At 53.4% G+C, this 19,229-nt stretch overlaps 6 protein-coding genes across 6 annotated transcripts; 3 read left to right on the forward strand and 3 right to left on the reverse strand.

The window, feature by feature from the left end:
* Positions 1–2: 2 nt before the first annotated feature.
* Positions 3–1,129, reverse strand: BGZ61DRAFT_477901 (uncharacterized protein; the record flags this gene model as incomplete). The annotated part of the gene is made up of 3 exons (XM_046248954.1): positions 3–870; positions 931–968; positions 1,127–1,129. 3 exons carry the CDS (start codon positions 1,127–1,129, stop codon positions 3–5), a joined length of 909 nt encoding a protein of 302 aa, XP_046104979.1.
* A 446-nt stretch (positions 1,130–1,575) lies between these two features.
* On the forward strand, positions 1,576–2,554 carry BGZ61DRAFT_351730 (HAD-like domain-containing protein; the record flags this gene model as incomplete). Its single annotated transcript, XM_046240355.1, has 2 exons — positions 1,576–1,617; positions 1,751–2,554. 2 exons carry the CDS (start codon positions 1,576–1,578, stop codon positions 2,552–2,554), a joined length of 846 nt encoding a protein of 281 aa, XP_046104980.1.
* Positions 2,555–3,901: 1,347 nt separating this feature from the next.
* Positions 3,902–5,459, forward strand: BGZ61DRAFT_451658 (meiotically up-regulated gene 113-domain-containing protein). Its single transcript, XM_046245853.1, has one exon. It carries the CDS (start codon positions 4,049–4,051, stop codon positions 5,288–5,290), a length of 1,242 nt encoding a protein of 413 aa, XP_046104981.1. The 5' UTR covers positions 3,902–4,048; the 3' UTR covers positions 5,291–5,459.
* On the reverse strand, positions 5,460–7,735 carry BGZ61DRAFT_420118 (uncharacterized protein). Its single transcript, XM_046243473.1, has 5 exons — positions 7,438–7,735; positions 7,295–7,375; positions 6,766–7,236; positions 6,479–6,709; positions 5,460–6,420 (listed from the first exon to the last, which is right to left on the reverse strand). Exons 1-5 carry the CDS (start codon positions 7,551–7,553, stop codon positions 5,496–5,498), a joined length of 1,824 nt encoding a protein of 607 aa, XP_046104982.1. The 5' UTR covers positions 7,554–7,735; the 3' UTR covers positions 5,460–5,495.
* Positions 7,736–8,475: 740 nt separating this feature from the next.
* Positions 8,476–12,152, reverse strand: BGZ61DRAFT_477905 (uncharacterized protein; the record flags this gene model as incomplete). The annotated part of the gene is made up of 3 exons (XM_046248955.1): positions 8,476–10,451; positions 10,507–11,675; positions 11,845–12,152. The coding sequence occupies 3 exons, from the start codon at positions 12,150–12,152 to the stop codon at positions 8,476–8,478; spliced, it is 3,453 nt and encodes a 1,150-aa protein (XP_046104983.1).
* A 3,874-nt stretch (positions 12,153–16,026) lies between these two features.
* Positions 16,027–19,003, forward strand: BGZ61DRAFT_351956 (uncharacterized protein; the record flags this gene model as incomplete). Its single annotated transcript, XM_046240382.1, has 3 exons — positions 16,027–16,093; positions 16,204–16,347; positions 16,404–19,003. The coding sequence occupies 3 exons, from the start codon at positions 16,027–16,029 to the stop codon at positions 19,001–19,003; spliced, it is 2,811 nt and encodes a 936-aa protein (XP_046104984.1).
* Between the last annotated feature and the right edge of the window lie 226 nt (positions 19,004–19,229).

Raw genomic sequence — 19,229 nt, forward strand, 5'->3', positions numbered from 1 at the left:
TTTTACTCGTCCGCCAGGAGGGCCTGGATGCGCTCTTGGACGCGGGCCTCCTTCTCGGCCTTGGTCAACTTGGCGGTACGGAAAGTCTTGGAGATGGCCTTCCACTCCTCCTTGGTCTTCTGGGGAGCCTCGCTCTCGTACTTCTTGAAGGGGTCCTCACGGATAGCCTTGTGGGCCTCGGTGTAGAGGTCCTCAAGACCATCAGCCTCAACGTCGTCATCGACGTACTTCTGGAACTGGCTGCGGAAGCGCTCCTCATCATCGTCGGCAAGAGTCTCCATGTACTCAGCGACGTGGCCACCGTAGATGTAGTTGCGGAGGACATCAGCGTCGAGCTCCTTGGTCTCCATATCGAAACCGGGGAATCGCTTCTCGGAGTGGGGGACCAGGATGCCACCGTCAGAGGCACCCTTCATGGCACCGAAGACACGGGCACCGGTGGAGGTGCGGGCAAGACCAACATCAAGGAAGGCCTTGAAGGGACGGCGCTCGCCATCATCGGTCTCGGCGGCCTCGGTGAGAGTGAACTCACCGTCAGCCTCCTCGACACCAGCGAAGTCCTCATCGAGACCGAGCTTCTTCAGGGCACGGCGGGCGATAAGGAGACCGGTAGCGTAAGCAGCGGCCCAGTTGGTAAGACCGTGCTCGATGCCGTAGGCCTTGAGCTCGTGAGCGTAGGCAGAGACGAAGACCTTGTCGCCAGAGATCTCAGAGGTCACGATCTGGCAGATGATGTCCCGGTTGGTGAAGCGGACGACGAGGCGGTACTTGGGCGCATTGTACTTGTTCTTGGCCTGGGTGATGAGGCGCTTGCGGGCGTAGTAATCGGTCTTGCCTTGGCGTCTGCGCTTGTACTTGGTCTGGTAGCGGCTGCGATTCTCGTCAGCATCGTCGAGTAAATCATGTCATTGCGATGGGGGTTTGACTTACCTGTAGTACGCGCTGTTCTTCACCAACTTGTGGAAAACCTGTTGCACGTCCCCGAGTCAGCAATTTGCGCTTCAGATTTGCTCGTCCACCGTCCGAAGCATCTTGCTATGACTCCCACGAGCAATTGACATTTCTGTCAAGAATAAGATGTCAAAGGAGTTCCAGAGGAACTCCTTTGCGATAGGCCTCAACTTACCATTTTGACGGTATTGGCCAACGGCTGATTGTTGGTGTTTGAAAGTTGGTGATGGAAGGAATGTGCAACGAAATCTGGTGGGGGATATTAACAAAGCCCTAACAGCCCCATCTACAAAAATCGCTTAGCTTCAGTGGCTTGCACCTGGGTTGGTGACGAGTCACATGACTGTGCATATTTTGTGCGTGTGTATCTTATCGATAGTCAGGTATCTTATCTTATCTGCGAGCATTGATCTGGGAAGTCCCCCACGATGGGAAGACTGCCGAGGTCCCTCGGGTCGGTTCCCGCTGGCATAGCGGGAGTGGGGCACTCCGGGATTCCAGGTGTTCGTTGACTTAATTCCATCTCTCTCTCCATCAACTTAAGGTCTCCATGAGGACCATTTTGGCTCTCATTATCATTTGATTCAACTCCTAATCTCATTCAGATCTGAAATGTCAGATAATATGAAGCCCAAGGTTCTCTTATTCGACATCGGCGGTGTCTGTGTAAGTAACACACTATTACAAAGCTGTGTTGCATATGTTGATGCAAAACCCATGTCGGCGCAATGAGAACATGGTGTTTTGTCTTTCACTTGGAAATAATGGCTGTGGTCACACACATGCTAATCTTTCCCAGGTCAGATCTCCCTTTCAAGCCATCCTCGACTACGAACTCGGCCTCGGAATTCCACCGGGATGGGTCAACTACTCCATCTCCAAAACCTCGCCCAATGGGTACTGGCATCAGATTGAAAGAGGCGAGATCCCAATGGATGACTCCTTCTTTGATGGCTTCGGGAAAGACCTTCACAACTCCATCCGCTGGGAGGCATTCTACAAACAGGAGCGGACCAAGAACCCTAATCTACCCCAGAAAACGCCGCCGCTTCCATCCGTCGATGGGAAGTGGCTCTTTAATGAGATGATGACGTCTTCTGACCATCCTGATCCTTGGATGTTTCCGGCATTGGAGAAGCTCAAGGAAAATGGAAACTACATTCTGGCCGCTCTGAGTAACACCGTCATCTTCCCTCCTGGTCACAAGCTTCATATCAAGGATTTTGGCGACAATCACGTGCGGAGGGTGTTTGATGTTTTTATTTCCTCTGCTCACGTTGGCATTCGAAAACCTGATCCGAAGATGTATCAGTTTGCGCTTACCCAGATCGACAAGTATGCAAGGGACAATGCGAACAGTCCGCGGGGTCAGCAATTGGGTTGGAGTGAGGGCGTGCAGACGCAAGATATACTCTTCTTGGACGATATCGGCGAAAATCTAAAAGAAGCCCGAAATCAAGGCTTTGGGACGGTGAAGGTGAATCTAGGGAGGGCGTTTGAGGCGGTAGACGAGCTAGAACGAGTGACGGGCTTGAAGCTTGCGGGGAACCATCCTCGGGTGCCCATAAAGCCCAACTACCGAGGTTCGAAAGCAAAGATATAGACAAGAATGCGAGTGGGTGGACAAATCGCAGTATTAGTTATTTCAATCTCTCTTGGAAATATCAGCATAGAGAAGAACCCCAGGAAGCTTTACTTCGGCATCCACTGCAGCTCACTTCCTCCTCTCCGCATGTAAGCATATGACCAGGTCAATAACATCATACTGAACAAGCCGGCTGAGATGAAGTCGGTATCGATATTTGTCCTCGCCTCTGACGTTATAGTGGCGGTTACATCATTACTGACGTTTGTCGCGATAACTTCTTCGAGGCTAATGCTACCTGCAAGATCCAGGGTACGATCCCCAGAATAATGGACACCAGGCTCAGGGAGCACCTGGCGTAATCCAGTTACCACAAATGGTCGTAGTCAATAGCTCTAGCCCATTCATGCGATGAGTCAAGTCTTGTGGCTTTCATGTAGACACGTCAGCAATTACTGTTGGGACCTTGTGGTATGAAAGAGTTAGACTGGTGATAGATCCACCAGTCAAGGTCACTACATTTCTGACCACAATTCAACATCAAATCCCGTTGTACGATTATGTACTGAATACATGCGGTATCACATAATTGTACAGTCTGGTTCAGGTAGGAGGAAACTTTGCCTATTCCTCGCGCTCTCTTGGGTAGTTTTCCAGATGTTGTCTGCGTAGATTAGGCTTCGGCACACTCGGGCGGAGATGCATGCGAAACTGGAAAACCGCTCGATAAGCAATCCTAGTACTCAAGGAACCATACCTGGGGTTGTTGGGTCTGTGATTCCATACCTGCGCCGTACACGGAGCCTTATTTTCAAGAACCGGTGACAGCTTCCACCAACTCTTTCAGTCCGTGGTGCCAACCGTCACGCCAAGTTAGCGCAATTTTCCGACCAAGGACAATGGTCAAGAAAGCCTGGCGAGTCTCATAAAAGCCTCAAGCCCGCAGCTCGATGCGAGCGTGCGGCCCGGTTGGGGCTGAGCCGCCCTTGACCAACAAACTGCGGACCAACACTGAAACCAACAGACCAGGCCACGGTAGACCGGGCGGTTATGGCTTCCACCGCGGCGGCCACCACCACGCTTGAGAATAATGGCAAAATTCCCAGATCCAGAGAGTTTAGGTGGCTTTATGTCCCAAAAAACGCTCCTTCGTGGTGTCCCTACAAAGCGTACGCTTGTCGCTCTCACACAGTCGTTGTCGCATGTCGGACTTATGCGACGACTGCCTGCATACATCGTGAGGGGTTCCACCCAGCTGACCCCCCGGGGCCAGAAAAGCGGCCAGGAATAGGATCAAAATGGCCGGGGTCGTAACCAACGCCCGCCCGGCTGTGCAAGAGGGTGTCGAAGCAGGTCTAAGAGAGGGGTTGCCTCACTCGGCGCTTCGCTGTCCTGAGCAGAATGTTAAATATGTCCTATCCATTCGTCCCTTGAGGGTTGTTGGCATAGAAACCGCCAAGGGCTTCTCTCTAGTACCATTTCACATAGGTCATCTTGTTCGATCTTCTCATAATGGCGTTACCGGCTGTTTTCCCCCCCGCGCTCCCGGTCTGGCCCACCACATCCTCCACACTCGGCGAACTCCTTGGCTTTGACTCCGGCCCAAAATTTCAATGCCTTGGCCAGACCAAAGACGTCAAACGGTGTGAGAACCGTACGAGTAAAGCCAACTCTACTCTCGTGTCTGGCCTCCTGACTCAGATCGTGAGAAGTGGAAGTTTCACTACCGCCAAATCACTTCTCACTCAAGTCATTGATGTGGTTCTGTGCCGACACCACAAGAACCAAAGTCCATCTTGTCTCGATTCGTGGAAAAAGAATTTCGATTCCTCCAAGACCCGTGGCGTCAAGATTGAGGGAAAGGATGACAAGTCCATGTTGACAGGACTACAAGCCAAAAGCCCCAGATCCCCGCGAGTGTCTAAGCTATCGCCGGAGCCGCCAGTCAAGATCGAGAAAGAAGCTCCGAAAAAGCCATACTTGGCGGATCCGAAGTCTCCTTCAAGCGGGCATTCATCTCCCAAATCTCCCAAATCGAAATCGTCGAAGCCGAACCCTGCGAAACCAACTACCCAAGTCCACAAGTTCGAGCCCTTCGGCAAGCCATTATCACCTTTCGAGCTCAACAAGGCCATAAAGAAACTCATCTTGCGTCCATTGATATCGAAGGAGAAGACAACCAAAGGATGCATCTATATCTATACCTTCCCTGACAACTACCGCGATGTCTCTCCATACCTCAAGATCGGTTATGCCAGTGACCTCGAGAGTCGCATGGCCGCATGGAAGAGCAAGTGCCGCTACACGCCTCAGGTGTTAGGAAGTTTCCCCTGCGAGCTGAGCGTCAAAGTCGAAAAGCTTGTACATGCCGAACTGAAGAACGAGCGTAAGTGTGAGGCAGGCGGGTGCCCAGCCTGTGGTGTAAAGCACCACGAGTGGTTCGATGTGAGGAGCTCCAAGGCTGCGGGAACTGTAGGCCTCTGGACCGACTGGACCAGATTGGATCCGTATGATGAGGAAGGAAATCTGAAAAACGAGTGGAGGGCGCGTGTTGAGCGCGTGGACTTGAGCGACCCTGGCTGCTGGAACGAGTTTGTGAATGGTAAGCACGATGAGGATGATGAAACATCCGATGAGGACGAATCCGACTATGACGAGGATATTGAGTCCGGGTTCTCCGAAGATGATAACTCGAACTATTCCAGTGGGAACGAGTATGATTCTTTTAGCTCTGGTGATGAGGACGATGAGTAACGAGCGGGGTGATGGTGGTGAGATGACACTGATGAGATGACGAATTGTTCCCATGATTGTATCACTAACGCGGCGCTCTTTGGTTTGGATTGGTATTTTTATTTATGCCCCTTGTAGCTCTCTGTTTGGGACTTGCTTAGATACCCACGAATGTTTATGAATCTCAGCCCACGAAACAACCTCACTCTATGGTCCCATGAGGAAATCACACATTTAGAGAGTCAAAGTTCCATGCAGCATCCCCCAACAGCCCTCCAGACCACGATAGTTCTATGCTCCCATCACCAGCTTCCCTTGTCGTCACTCCCATTCCATCCACTCCAATCGGCCACTGCTCCTGAATCGACTGACCCTGAAGCCTTGCCTCAAAGCACTCCCGCAGCCACCTCGTCTTCCGTGCAACTTCCGCCAGCCTACTCTCCAACTTTCGCTCCTCGCCAGTTAATAATTCACCTGTCTCAGAGGCAAACTCCTCTACGGCCTTCGTGCGCAGTGCTTCAGTCTCGGTGATGCGTGCGATTATCTGGTTCAGGATAGTTCGCAAGTCGAGCGTCTGCCGTGCGAGCGTGACGTCCCAATCTGGCGCATCGATGAGGAGAAGCCGTGCTGCCATCAACAGAACAAAGGCGGCTTGGTCCGTGGTCAGGATAGAGCGGTGCGAGAATGCGTCGATAGGTTGCGCGAGGAGGGTGTCCAGGAACTCTTTTGCAGCGCCAAAGCAGTTGCGCAGACACAGCGAGCGGTACATGGATGGTGGAACACCCTCTTCCGGCCTGTCGGCTATAGTAACAGCAGGCTCATACAACCGCACAATGAGGCACTGGTGGTAGAGTTCGAATAGCGGCCGATGCTCTGCTAGGTCTGGATGCGCAGTGTTCTCGGTCAGGCGATCCAGCTCTGTGCGGAATCGGCGTCCGCTGCCTTCGAGAAGAAAGGCGTAGGAACGGGCCTGGTCGCGATCGTGAGGCTCACCGAATCCCTGCGAGAGCTTTTCGCCCATTTGGGCCATGCGAACTATTCGGTCAAGGAGGAGGTCGGTCCGGGACGTACTCATATCAGAAAGGGCGTCGCGAGACAGGTCAACATATGGTCCGCCAAGGGGATTCCTCCTCGAAGCTTGAAACGATGTGCTAGTACAGTAGATTAAACACTGATTAAGAATCAAACTGTCGTGCGCTGCCAACTTACACCGAGAGCACACAGAAACAGCCCAGGAAAGCTCGCTGCTCCTCTAGGGAATGAGTTCTCTCAATAGTGTCGGCATTCGCCGTCTTCGCCGTTTCTCTAGGGGCGTCGTTCGAGTCAGCTTTCCTGGGAGTTGGGGGCAGAATCTTCGTGATTCCAAGATTGTGTGCATATCCCAAAGCTAAATGCGTCAAGTTTGTAAGTTGGTCGTCGCTGATCTGACAAGTATGACCCCTACACATCACACCAAATCAGTATTTAGGTCATGTATTAAAATACAATGTCCTTACCAAGCAATACAAACTAAGAGACCTTGTAGCAAATCTAGCGTCCGCTTTTCCTCGACGAAAATTTGCTGGCTAAGGTATGCAAGCACGTTGCGCTTCATCTTAACGATCCGGGGCACCGACAGAGGTGCAGCGACCAGCATCATGGCCCGGAATAGGAACGGTCTCTCAGTGTGAAGTTGCTGTGGCACGGCCGCGTCCTGGACGATAACAAAGGGAAAGACGGCCATGTAATGCTTCCGGAAGATGGCTAGGATTCGGGTTGCCTGATCCCATGAAAGTCCCAAAGGTGGAAGATTATTTGTATGGCCTGTTTGGGTTATCGCACCTCGGTCAATTCTGTGAGAATGCGCAACGTCTTGGCTACTCCTTGAAGAATTGTGAACATCCGGTATTTGGTTCCCGGCTGTTGGAGGAAATGCGACATTGTCATTATTAATCCGGGTGATCCCTTGGCGCTCCAAGGCAGCTCCTCTAGATAGAGAATTCAGCATGTGTCAACCATCTTTCGTCTATACCACAATACACTTACCCGGTTGCCAATTTAATCTGTCTAGTCTTTCTCAGACTCTTTGTTGTTTTCGCAGAACACTCAATGCCAAGCCTCTCACACCTATACCTCATCAGCTTGCCTTCGGCATTCCCTCCCAGGCCTCCTCCAGCAAGTCTTCTCACCTCTCGCAGAATTGCCGCCCAGCATCCTCCCCTTTGAAGCGACATCGCGCTTTGGCTCGGGTGCACGGCGCGCAAGCCCTAAGCCGGCGCGGGGGGCTGGGAGGTTGATCTGCCATAATGATTGGCAGATCGAGATGCTAATTGAGATGACAAAAAGGGTGGCTGGGAGGTTGATCTGCCATAATGATTGGCAGATCGAGATGCTAATTGAGATGACAAAAAGGGTGGCTGGGAGGTTGATCTGCCATAATGATTGGCAGATCGAGATGCTAATTGAGATGACAAAAAGGGTGGCTGGTCTGTATCGTGACAAGAATAGTCTCGCGGAAATACATATTTCGGGCTCGGGTTAATTATTAGTTCCTAATCCTGGGGGTCGGGATATAGAGTACTTCCAAACACGAACAAAATGGGTTGGGCTGTTTGTATTTTTGCTCACACTACCCGCCACGCTCATCCCGATACTAGCATTCTGCATCCAACTGGCTAATACCGCTGCCGGGTTGTAATCTCGTCACGGTCCATTCCTCAATTATTCAACAAACGACCCCCCAATCCAAAACAAGCGCAATACCATGATAGCAGGCAGAATCTGCTTACACATAGTTAGAATTACGTTCCTTTCACATATGCAAACAACCAAGAGTCACCAAACGACTACGACACAAGTAAAAGTTATAACGCGTCCTGTTTTTTTCTGCGTTATGCTCATTTCCCTGGAATACCTGTCCTCTCGACCTGCTATACTCCCTTGGTCTAGCCGAGATCGAGGCTCTTTTTGCACTGATTCTATCATGTAATTGATGCAAATGATGAGCGACAAGAAATGCAAGCCCGAACCCAAAGTCATTCTCTCGTCGTCCTCCAACGCCAGCCAAAGTAAAGCAAAGCAAGGCAAACTGTGGTGGTATCTGTTCTGAAAATCACAATATCCGTGGACCTCATATTAGGCCCCAATTCCTCCAAACGCCCTCTGATAAGCCCCACTCGACAGAGTCTCATCGTAGCTTCTCACCACTAAGACTCTCTCTAGTCCCGCTAATCGTCCAGTATTTCGATGACACTCGCTGTAGGTGTTGACTTTTTCTTTCCACCATCGCCATTTGTTACACGAGCTTGGATTGGTGCGGGTGTTTCGTCGTCCGAATCATCAGGCTCTTCAACCGCAGTCCACTTGCCGTCGGCGGCAACAGTGATTGCCTTGGTGTTCGTTTCGCCGCGAGCTACCAATTCATGACGGACTTGAACAAAGTAGTCGTCAATTCGGAGACTAATTGGACGAGCATCGAGGTCGCATATGGGACATTTCCAGACGTCGACCATGGACGGTTCTTCTCCTTTTTGGGATGATCCCCCTCCCTTCTGGGCGGGTTTGCTAGGTCGTGTCTGCAGCCATGTTTCCAGGTCGAAGCATTCGAGGTGTAGACAATCCACCCCTCGGACGGGGATTTCAACCATGCTCGCACTGAAGGGATCAGCCAAGGAGACCAAAAGGGTCTCATCCTCAACAATAATATCATCCGAGGCTGACGGGCGTAAACGTCTAATCAGCTTGTTCCTCGTCTCGTCCATAGAAGTGTGTTGGAAATTCTCAATCATAGCCCTAAGAGAACCATGACTGCGCGTCTCCACTAGCTCGATAGCAACGAAGTACTTGTGCCCTACCCTGGCATTATTCTCAGCAACCAAGGGCAAGCTGATCCTGATGGTATTCGGACCCAAGACCAATATATCCGTAAGCTCAAGGGGTAGATCCTTGTGGAAATGCTGCTTTCGACTCAATCCCATCACGTGGCCATTAACATCAATGAATACATGTTTAGGCCAGTAGCAGGCAGACACGGCCCAGTCCGCCGCCTCAACCTCTGTCTCCCAATCGGGTCGCATGCACAGGCGCAGACGATACCGATACGAGCCTTCGAAGTAGTGACAGAATGGTAGCCCTGCTGATTCTCTTTTCATGGTTAATCTCGGAATGTGATTTTCCGGGACGTCGAAGCGTAGTGTCCTCAACCCGATTTGTGGCTCAATCGCAACTGGCTGGATCTCAAGGTGCTTGACATACTGGTAGTAGCGAGTCTGCACTAGCTGCGCGTGAAGTCGTCGAGGGCTGCGCAGACCAACATGATGGAGTCCCATCTCAAGTGAGGGTTGTCCATATGGACTCACTGCGTATTCATTTGGGTGTATCTCCATCTCGCTCAGAGGCCTCACGAGCCCGGGGCTTTGAGGCACAGGATAAGGATAGGGTGCAGGCGGGTGACTGCTGGCTGGCTGGATAGGAGGGAGTGCTCTTTGTGTCTGGTGTTGGGGAGCTGTGGCCTGAGCAGCATAGCCACCATGTACTGGTGCGACTTGGGGCCATGAACGCGCTGCATTTGGGTACTGGGAAGGCCAACCTTGATTCGGCTGACCAGAATTAACTTGCCCCTGCGACATGGGTTGCATATTCGGTGGTTGCAGAACATATTGAGGGAACTGTAACCCTGACGTATGTCCATTGTGCGCTGTGGTACCTTGAGCAATTGGCCCGGCCTGTGTCGACTGTTGTTGAAACGAACTTGTTCGTCTTTGACTGTTCTGTGCCGGACCGTTCGAACTTACCACTCGAGACGGCGGTACACCCTGTGCCGCATATGATGCCGGGTACGGGTACGGTGGCATTGTACCGGCAGACCCCGGGGTTAAAGGCTGATGAATCTGGGACGGCGAGTTGACGAAATTCTGAGGAGCCTGATTCATCATGGATTCTGGCGTCCTTTGGGCCCAACTTGATGCGTTCTGCACGTGCGTATTCACTCGAGGAGCGGAGCTGCCTAAGACTGCCGGGCCTGAGGCTCTGCGACTAGCCATATGCGCTTCTGCTTGGGTGATAACAGGAGATGGAGCCCCAGAATTACTTGGAAGAGTAAAGTGGGGGTGGGATAAAATCGGAGATGGATGAGCAGACAAACGCGCACCATGTCGTTGGGCCGAAGGTGGGAAACTGGGCAGAGTGGGAGAGGGGGCAGCGTCTAGAGACAAACGGTTAGCAAAACAGAATCTCTAGAACAAGATAGTGAAACTCACTTTGGTTAGGCGGTTGTTGATACCGGAAGAGCTGCATGGTGTTTACATATGCAGTTGCGAAACCGCCTCTAATCTGGCGCACCTCTTCAGCGCTGCGCGGAGCAGCGGCTATTTGGGCTTCGCTAGCCCTGTCTTTGGCGAAGATCTCGTTAAGTGACGTCGCAAGCGGACCGTCCTCGACCCGAAGAGTCCTACGGCTTGTGGTGAAGAGTAAGGACTGCATTTGGGTAGACGTGCAACTCAGATTGTGGACCATCTCGGAGACAAGTAAGGGGAACTTTCTGGACTCGGCCAATGCCATCATTGGCTCCCAAGTAGCGGAGAGTTGGTGAAGGAATCGCGCAACCACGCTAACCAACATACACTGCGGAGAGGAGCGAGAAATCTCGGTCAGGGGTCCGGGGAAGTTTGTGAGCCATTCGAGGTGAGGGGGCGAAATCAACTGATTCTGCCTAAGAATGACCTGCATGTACCCAAACGCGTGGTCAACGGCCTCGAATGATATGTGAGAAGCGAGGAGGGAGTGGACGAAGGGCCTGTCGCGAGACCACCCGCAGAATAGCTGATGGAGTACAACGTAAAACACATCCGCATTCGCGCAGGCGTCTCGCAGGATCCGATACCTAGGGATCTCGACTGTTTCGTTGAGTAGTCTTGGACCGTTGAATTGTTCCATGTGAGTAGATAATATTCGCAGCCAGTCTTTCAATGCCTGCGTGACCGGATCATCTCGCCCGATGCGCATGCGTTTGCGTCGACGTTCGGCGGTCCCAGGATCTGGCGCTGTCCTCTGACTGGACTGGGGAGAGGATATGTGAACTCCGGCAGGCATTGAGGGCCCGGGGGCTGGTTCCTGCCGTGGAGAAGCATTGACGCCAGAGGCAGCGGCCATTGCCCGTTCTATTACTGTCTGTGGGATAGGTCCCGAGGGGGGTGCAGCATAGGTCTGTGACGACGGCCCTGCGGTGGGCATGGAGGTTGGGACCGTTGGGGCGGTATTTGGTGTGGGAGCCATGGAGACTCGCGAGTTGTATTCGGGGACAGCGCGTTGCGGGGGGATTGTATTGTCAGCATATCCGCTTAAGCCTTGGTTTGGGCTGTCGGTCTGGCTCGAGATGACTGGGCTTGGCTCGTCGGTTGGAGCTGGAGAGGGCAGGACAGCTTGGTTTCTACCATCAAAGGTTAGCGGAGTTGAGCAAAGACGCGGCTCGAGCAGATGTTCGTTTCATCCGCCTGGGGCACACGGCAACAGGCCACGGCCACCTCCAAGCTGTGCTCAAAGCAGCTGGCTTGGAATGACACGCACATGTGGGTATAGGAAGATTGGTGTAGTATTACCTCGAAGCATCCAACACTGCAGGCTGGTCCAATCTCGGGATTATTGGGGTATTCTCGCGTGGCCCAGTGTTGCCATCATTCGCAGATGGGGCACCCAGGGGTGCGTGTTCTTTTCTAGGCCGACCGCGCTTGCGAGGGACAACCTCAGATACCCGGATGAGGTTGGATGTCGTGGGTGCGGCATCTGTCATCCACGAGTGATGACGGCCACCGATGAAGGCGTTTACGGTCTGGTTGGAGGTAGCGATTTGCGAGGCTTCTTGCGAAGGATTGGCCCGTGACTGGGGCTGGTCGAGCGACTGTGGCATTTCACGGGTCGACAGCGTGGGGGGAGGTTCTAAGATTTGGCACTGTCAGGGACTTGAAGTTCTGGCGGGCCGACGAGCGCAGCCAGAGCAATAGAGGGGCATCAGTTGAGTGGGAAATGAGAGGTTACCATTTGGAATCCAGTGTTCATGCTCAGCGTCTCCTCTTTTTGAAGCCGAGTGCAAACTGGCTGGTCATGATTCGACACCTTGTTCTAGGAGGGGGAGCGACAGGCGGCAGCGTCTGTAGCGATCGCAGGTTTGTCAAACACGCAGACGACGAGAAGGCGACGGTTGTTGGAGGTCACGAGCCTAGGATGGAAAGGGATAGGGCCGAAAGCGGGATGCCGGGTGAAGGGCGACGAGCTGAAGCACACGACGATGATGGGGGAAGTCGGAAGCGTTTGCGCGATGGCGATGGCGATGGCGATGACGGCGGTAATGGCGGCGAAAATGGCAGGACGGCGGCGACGGTGACGGCTGCGAGGTTTTCAACCGGCAGTAATGACAGCAGCGACAACGACGATGGAAGCGACGATGATGGAGGGTCGTTGGGGGGGTTCTATCCGATCGGGAGCAAAAGGCGCAGCCGGTCCAACAGCGGACTGGCTACCGGCTTCAGAGTCCGACTAAAGAGGCTCTTTGCGTCGCCGTTGTTGGTTGCTCGCAGCCTCAGCCTGCTGGGTTCCCCGATGTGGTTGGTACGATGCTGCTGGGGTGCGCTGGTCTGGGGTGGATCCCTGGGGAAGGATAGCGCCTACAAGCCTAACAGGCCCCTACGGATAAAGCACTTACCTATCGTAAGCCCCTAAGCCGCTTACGGTCTAGGCACTACGGTGAGTCTAGGGTAGATGTCACAGTTAATGTAGCAGATCCCCTTGCTCCTGGCCGCCACGTTCTAGGCAATCCTATGTGAATTGATTCATCAGTACGAGATAGGAAGGTACGATGTTGGTGTTTGAAAATCTGCGAAATCGGGTGCAATTTAGGGCGGATAGGCACATTTGATGCACAGCTACGTTGGAGTCGGGTAGGTCGGTTGGGGGCGTTTTACCCGCAGCCGGGTAAGCATATCAAAGGTGACCACGTAATTCAACAAATGACTTATCAGCAAACAGAGCAAGTTTTCTTCACCAGCGACTCATATTCCACGCATTGCTTCTACAATGTACACCATCCCGCATTGTGCCAGTCGTTTATTGATTGCCCCCTTGCGTACGAAGCAATCGCCACAGGCATGTACGAAAACGTGGAGTGGTGGGGCTTACTGGACTTTGAGACAAATAATCAAAATGAAGACGGGCTTTTTTAATATATATTCCAGGCCGATAGATAGGAATGAAAGAAGAGGACCCGGCAATTCCCGACCTAGTCTATATCTTTAAATAACTGTACGCGCATCGTGAATTTTATTTTTACCGATACCCGCATACTTCGCGTCTCTTTTTTTAACATCTGCTTGCTCGCATGTCACTGATGATCAAACAAGGGTGGACCAGTGTAGTGGGGCAAAAGACGAATTGCACAACAGAAAAATAAATGCAAAGCGAAACATAACGGGGACGGATGATTGTTAAAGACAAGTTCGACAGCGACGACTTTGAGAGTGTCCAATCGCCGTCCAAGATTGGTGTGTTACAGTACCAATGCGTTTCTCATGATATAAACAATGCCGCTGCAAAATTTAGGTTGGTCCAGGCCGCATTGTCACTGTGTATTCCACCGGCGTATTGCTCCGTGCTCCTGGTTCTCCCTCTACCCATGAACGGCTTGGCAGGTTTTCAACGGTACTGTGGGCAATTGGTACGGGCGCCGCCATCATTCCCCACGCCCAACGGACGCCCCGGATCTGACGAGAACTGGTGTACGTAGCAGTAGGGTGAGCCTCAGGTCATGGTCGGGGCCAGGTGGGAACCCCTCGACAATTACGATGTACGTATCTCTCGGAGCGTTGGGGAGAGTTTGAGTTATGCCGGCGGCTTGGTCGACCTTTCCCACCTGGGATGCACTACGGAGGAAGGAAGGCCAGCACGAGGGTTTTTCTGCATTTTATTACGCCCCATGGCATTCGACAGGCACCCGTGAGCGCCACCTGCCCTTTGGTTGATGGTGGCTTGTACCTTGCCTACCTCAAGGTACCATTGTCGGGAAGACGGGGGAGACGGACAAGAGAAGCCACGGTGATGATTTGATGATGCACGTCCTTCATTCCTTAAAATTGTTGGTCCATTCACACATAACTAGGTATTTTATCTCCTGCTAGTCTAGGTTTTCTTTCCCCTGTCCCGTGATCTCCATGATCTCCATGATCTCCATGATTTCCTCGGTGCCCCTCAGCCGTTTCTTCTTCTTCTTGGATAGGTACACTTCGCTACTCCAGTATTACATCTCTCTGGAAAATGGTTGTAGGACGATAGTGACCCTATGGGATTGCCCCATGAGGCTTGTTTGCACATCCCTTGGAACTTTCCCGTTTCCCTTTTCTAACCTTGTGGAAATAAACCCCATCGCCCTCGGCCCACAGACGGATGTCCCTGGCCATAGGCGGCCCACCATCCGTCGTCTGGGTGTCTTACAACAACAACAACAACTACCGATGTCGACGCTGGCGTGTGCTGCCCTCATCTCACCCTTGCCCTTCCTTTTGCAAACCCTGGCCAACTGAGCTGAGCTGGCACCGCACCCGAAAATAGCACATCGAGGTTGGGCGCATCAACATCCAATCCCAACACAGGTTGGAGCGGTACCCGTGCAGCGCAGGACTGTAGTCAGCTTCATTATAACGCCTCCTCCTGAAACCGTTAAAACCTTGAAAGGCCTTTGTTCTCGAACAAGCGTCTTATACACAGGCGCCAAGTACAGTCGAAAAACCATGACCTCTGCCGACGACAGGTGGCTCGTAAAATTGTTCCTCACGTTGCTGCGGCCCATTCCCAGACGACGCCTCATATCTGAGCGCCCATCGACCTGTTCTAGAGCCAGGGAGCATCGTCGCACCAATCGCAGCCGTCCACGCCGGGCCCTCATTCGCTGTCGCCAGGGACCAGACCACCCCTCTCGTACCTCGTGCCTCGTGCTTTGTGCCTCGTCCCAATCCCACTCCCGCTCCGGTCCAGCGCTGCAGGGTGCCTGCGGCCACAGGCCGGTAGTGCATGTACCAGTCCACACAACGCACCACCGCATTCGCACAGCGCACCAAGAGCACGCCAGAAGTACCAGTTGCACCAGTTGCACCAAGTTGCATCAAAGTTGCACCAGGAAGCCTCTGCGCCGAGACCAGCACCGAGAGCTTACCCACCTCCAGGTACCTAAGGTACTCCCGCGCCTAGGTAAGGTACCCAAGGGAGGTACGTTAGTAGTTACCTACCTAGGTACCTACGTCCACACCCTCCGCCAGTGGCCGAAGCTCAGAGGCTCAAAGCACCACCGCCATCTCCACCGTTGCCGCACCTGGCATCTTCAGCACTTGTCTGCGCGACTCCATCCATCCATCTCTCTCCCGCCATCCCGTCGTCGAAATCGTCGAAACTGTCGAAATCCCCGAAACCTGCTCCAACTACACCGAGCGGAGCCTTGCCACGAGGGCCTGGCAGATGGCCGTCGCTACGATTGTATTCCAGCTTCACTTCACCATCCCTCGCTCTAGCGTCCTTCGCCCTTGACGTTCCCCCGTCATCGCCCATCACCCATCGCCCGGCGCCCGTCCAACCCACCTGCGCCGCCGCCGCCCCTCTGCCATCCCTTCAACCAGTGCCGCCGCCCTTGGCCTCCACTGTCTTTTTCCGTTCCTCGCCCAGTCCCTTGTCTCAACCGCCAACATCCAACATCTAGTCCCCTTCTATCCTCAACTCCCAGCGGCTCCTGGCACCATCCAACCATGGCCGCAAGAGGCCCAAACGATGGCCAGGTCCGCCCCATGGCAGGCGACCTTTTGCTCGTAATACGTGAGTCTTCTTCATTGAGCCTCTCCATGCCTCCATGCCCTCTCCCCTCTCTCCAATCTTGCGACACCATATCGCGCCACTCTTCTGACTCGTGGCCTCTTCGCATGTAGACGACTTCCAAGCCCGGAGTTCCGACGAATTGAGCCTGGCAAAGGGCGACCGAGTCGAACTAATCGAACGGGACGACGAGTTCGGCGACGGATGGTTTCTGGGTCGCCACCTCGTCAACAGCAACACTGGTCTCTTCCCCGAAGGTTTGTCTGTCCCGCGCTGGCACCACATCCCCGCCGAAACGACTAACATTTGTCAGTCTACACTCGGCCGGCCCCCAAGAATATTCCTACCAGCTCGTTTGCTTCAAAACCCAACAGTCCCCAGCCAGCACAAGAGCCTAGAGTGATAGGCACGGCCGATGCGACCCTGAAGGATGATCATGCTCCCACGCCACAGCCCGCGGCACTGTCGCAACCAATCGACCATCCAGTTACCCTGCCGCTCAACTCGGTCAAGCCTGATAGCGTTCTCGCTCCGACAGAACCCCCCTCGATGTCTCTCCTTGCTCAACTCGCAAACCCATCGCAGGACAGCCCCGTGCTGCACGAGACCTTGACCGTTATCAACGAGCATATTACAGACCTCCGGTCGCCCTCGAGCAATGGCGGACTCCGGACCAACGGGAACGATTCTGGAAGCGAATACAGCAGCAACCACCTCGACCATCGAACGTCCTATATTCATGGAGAGGAAACCGACGAAGAGGAAGACGGACTTCACACCACCCGTGCGGAAGTCGAAGCGTGGTCTGCTGACGCTGTTGCTGAGTATCTCTTTACCTCGGGCGTGGAGAAGCATCACTGCGAGGTCTTCAGAGACCAAGAAATCTCGGGAGAGGTACTCTTGGGCATGGACCAAAGCTCACTGTTCATCAAGGCGTTTGATCTAGGCTCGGTCGGTCGGCGACTCAAGACGTGGCACAAGATCAAGGCCCTCCAAGACGAAGTCAGTGGCTCGGGACTTGAAACGCGACGGTCAACGCAAACATACGGAAGCGAGGCTGGAGGTGAGGAAGGCCGACGGACTAGAAGTCGCACAAACACTTTGACAAACCGACCTACTTCTATTCAGACAAGACGGCTTTCCCTGTCACACACCCCTAAAGCTTCTCCGACGACACTCACGCCGTTAGCTCAAGACGGTTCGTCCCGCGCAAGCCATGTTAAGAGACCGTCCGCTGCGTCTATTAGGGAATTGCACCAGTCGCGTCGCCATTCATCCACCGAGTTCCACCTCCCTGGGACGGCGGTCACGACTGGAGCTTCCCCTATTCCCAAAATCGCCCACCTCGGTACGTTCCCCACAGATGGGTCGCATAAGAAGCAACCATCATTTGACCGGAATTGGACTTTAGGAGGCGCCACACCAAGGCCCTTGTCCTCGACTGGCCTCCAAGATCTCTTGAGCCCGCCGAGTGGCGCAGATCTACAAGATTCAGCCGTCGAGTTAGACCGGGGATATTTCTCTGGGACAGAGGTGGATGGGAGAAAGCGGAACCTACTGCGAAAGCGTGACAGCGGCGCTGAATCTAGGAAGTCAAGCTATGCGGAGGAGCAGAGGGTTCGAAGCGCCACGGCCATCACGAGGCAGTCGAGATTTGGAAGCATGGGCTCATTGACCGAAGGTGGCCTGTCTTCCGCCGCCCATAAATATTATGGCCTCCAGACAGGGGCTCATAGGAGAACCGCATCGAGCACCACCACCGAGTCCATCAGGAACATGCCTTCAGCTGGCGAGGCACCGTCACCCACCGTGACGAAACTTGACACCTCGGTTGGAACGAGTCGCTCATCGACGTCAGGATCGACATCGAAAATTCCAGGATTCAATTCTGACTGGCTCTCCGCTGTGGTCAACAAGCCCATGTCTCTAGCTGGAAGCATGGGCAAGCGTGCCATCTCAGATAACCAGGGCAGTGACCGCTCCAAGTCCGGGACGCCAATTGAGTCTCCCAGCAAGGAAATGATGGTTGAGTCGCCGGCGCGTACTGGATCGACCACACCCTCCGGAGGTCCCAGCTTTGACCTCGAGTCTACTGACACAGCAAAGAGCCCCAGCGCTTCAACCACCCAAGTCAGCAAGAATAACCGCAAGAAGAATAAAAAGGAGACCAGCGCATATACTCGCGGTCTCTTAAAGATACCACCCAAGGAGGCGATCAAGGATGCGGACTATAGTGGTTGGATGAGGAAGAAGAGCTCCAACCTCATGACGACATGGAAACCGCGGCTGTTCGTCCTCAAGGGCCGACGGTTGGCTTATTATTATTCCGAGGATGATGACCACGAGAAAGGCTTGATTGACATCTCCTTCCACAGGGTTCTCCCTGCCGATAACGAGAAGTTGACAGGCCTCCATGCCACCATCACCGGCGTTGTGGGTGGTCAGGCGATGCCGACTAATCAGAATGATTCCGAGGAATTGGCCAAAGGAGATGATGCCATCTTTATTTTCAAGCTCGTACCACCACGAGCTGGCCTGTCGAGAGCTGTCAACTTTACCAAACCAACCGTCCACTATTTTGCGGTGCCCAACTTGAAACAAGGCCGGCTGTGGATGGCAGCACTGATGAAGGCCACGATTGACCGAGACGACACCAAGCCCATCACTACCACCTATCAACAGAAGACCATCTCACTTGCCAAAGCAAAGCAAATGCGCCATCGCCCTCCTGCCCTGATGAATCTCGAGGAAGGCGCTGAGAATGGATCTGGCGTGGAGAAGAAGGATTCGAATGGTCTCGGCATCTCATACGACGAGGCGGACAGCGGTGTTTCTGGTGTGGATAAACTAAAGGCCGAGGACACCAAGGCCAGCAGCGAGTCCGGAGAGAAGGATAGTACTCTCACCGCATAGAGTACCCGAGGAGCTCAGTGTGTTTGTTTCTTTGCTAGGAATCCAATGACGAGGAATGATTACCGAGTCGTTGAAGGGCGATGGCGCTGGGGAGGAACCATGGTTTCTCTGAGCAACTGGCGCTTGGGATTTTTGTTGCTTTGTTTGATGTTGTTATTTTTTCGTTTTCCAACTTGTCATATACGATACCTACACCCGATTGGCTCGAGGAGGAAAGGGGCAAAGG

This window comes from Ilyonectria robusta (genome assembly GCF_021365365.1).
Source record: "Ilyonectria robusta strain PMI_751 chromosome Unknown BGZ61scaffold_9, whole genome shotgun sequence".
Classification (NCBI taxonomy): Eukaryota; Fungi; Ascomycota; class Sordariomycetes; order Hypocreales; family Nectriaceae; genus Ilyonectria; species Ilyonectria robusta.

What these genes read in the sequence shown, in the direction of transcription:
- BGZ61DRAFT_451658 (XM_046245853.1), top strand. Translation starts at nt 4,049, where the DNA reads ATGGCGTTACCGGCTGTTTTCCCCCCCGCGCTCCCGGTCTGGCCCACC.
- BGZ61DRAFT_420118 (XM_046243473.1), bottom strand. Translation starts at nt 7,553, where the DNA reads ATGGCAGATCAACCTCCCAGCCCCCCGCGCCGGCTTAGGGCTTGCGCG. An exon ending in CTCTTAGTTTGTATTGCTTG is followed by an intron (nt 6,710 to 6,765) that starts GTAAGGACATTG and finishes TGTGATGTGTAG; the next exon opens with GGGTCATACTTGTCAGATCA. An exon ending in TGTTTCTGTGTGCTCTCGGT is followed by an intron (nt 6,421 to 6,478) that starts GTAAGTTGGCAG and finishes CTACTGTACTAG; the next exon opens with CACATCGTTTCAAGCTTCGA.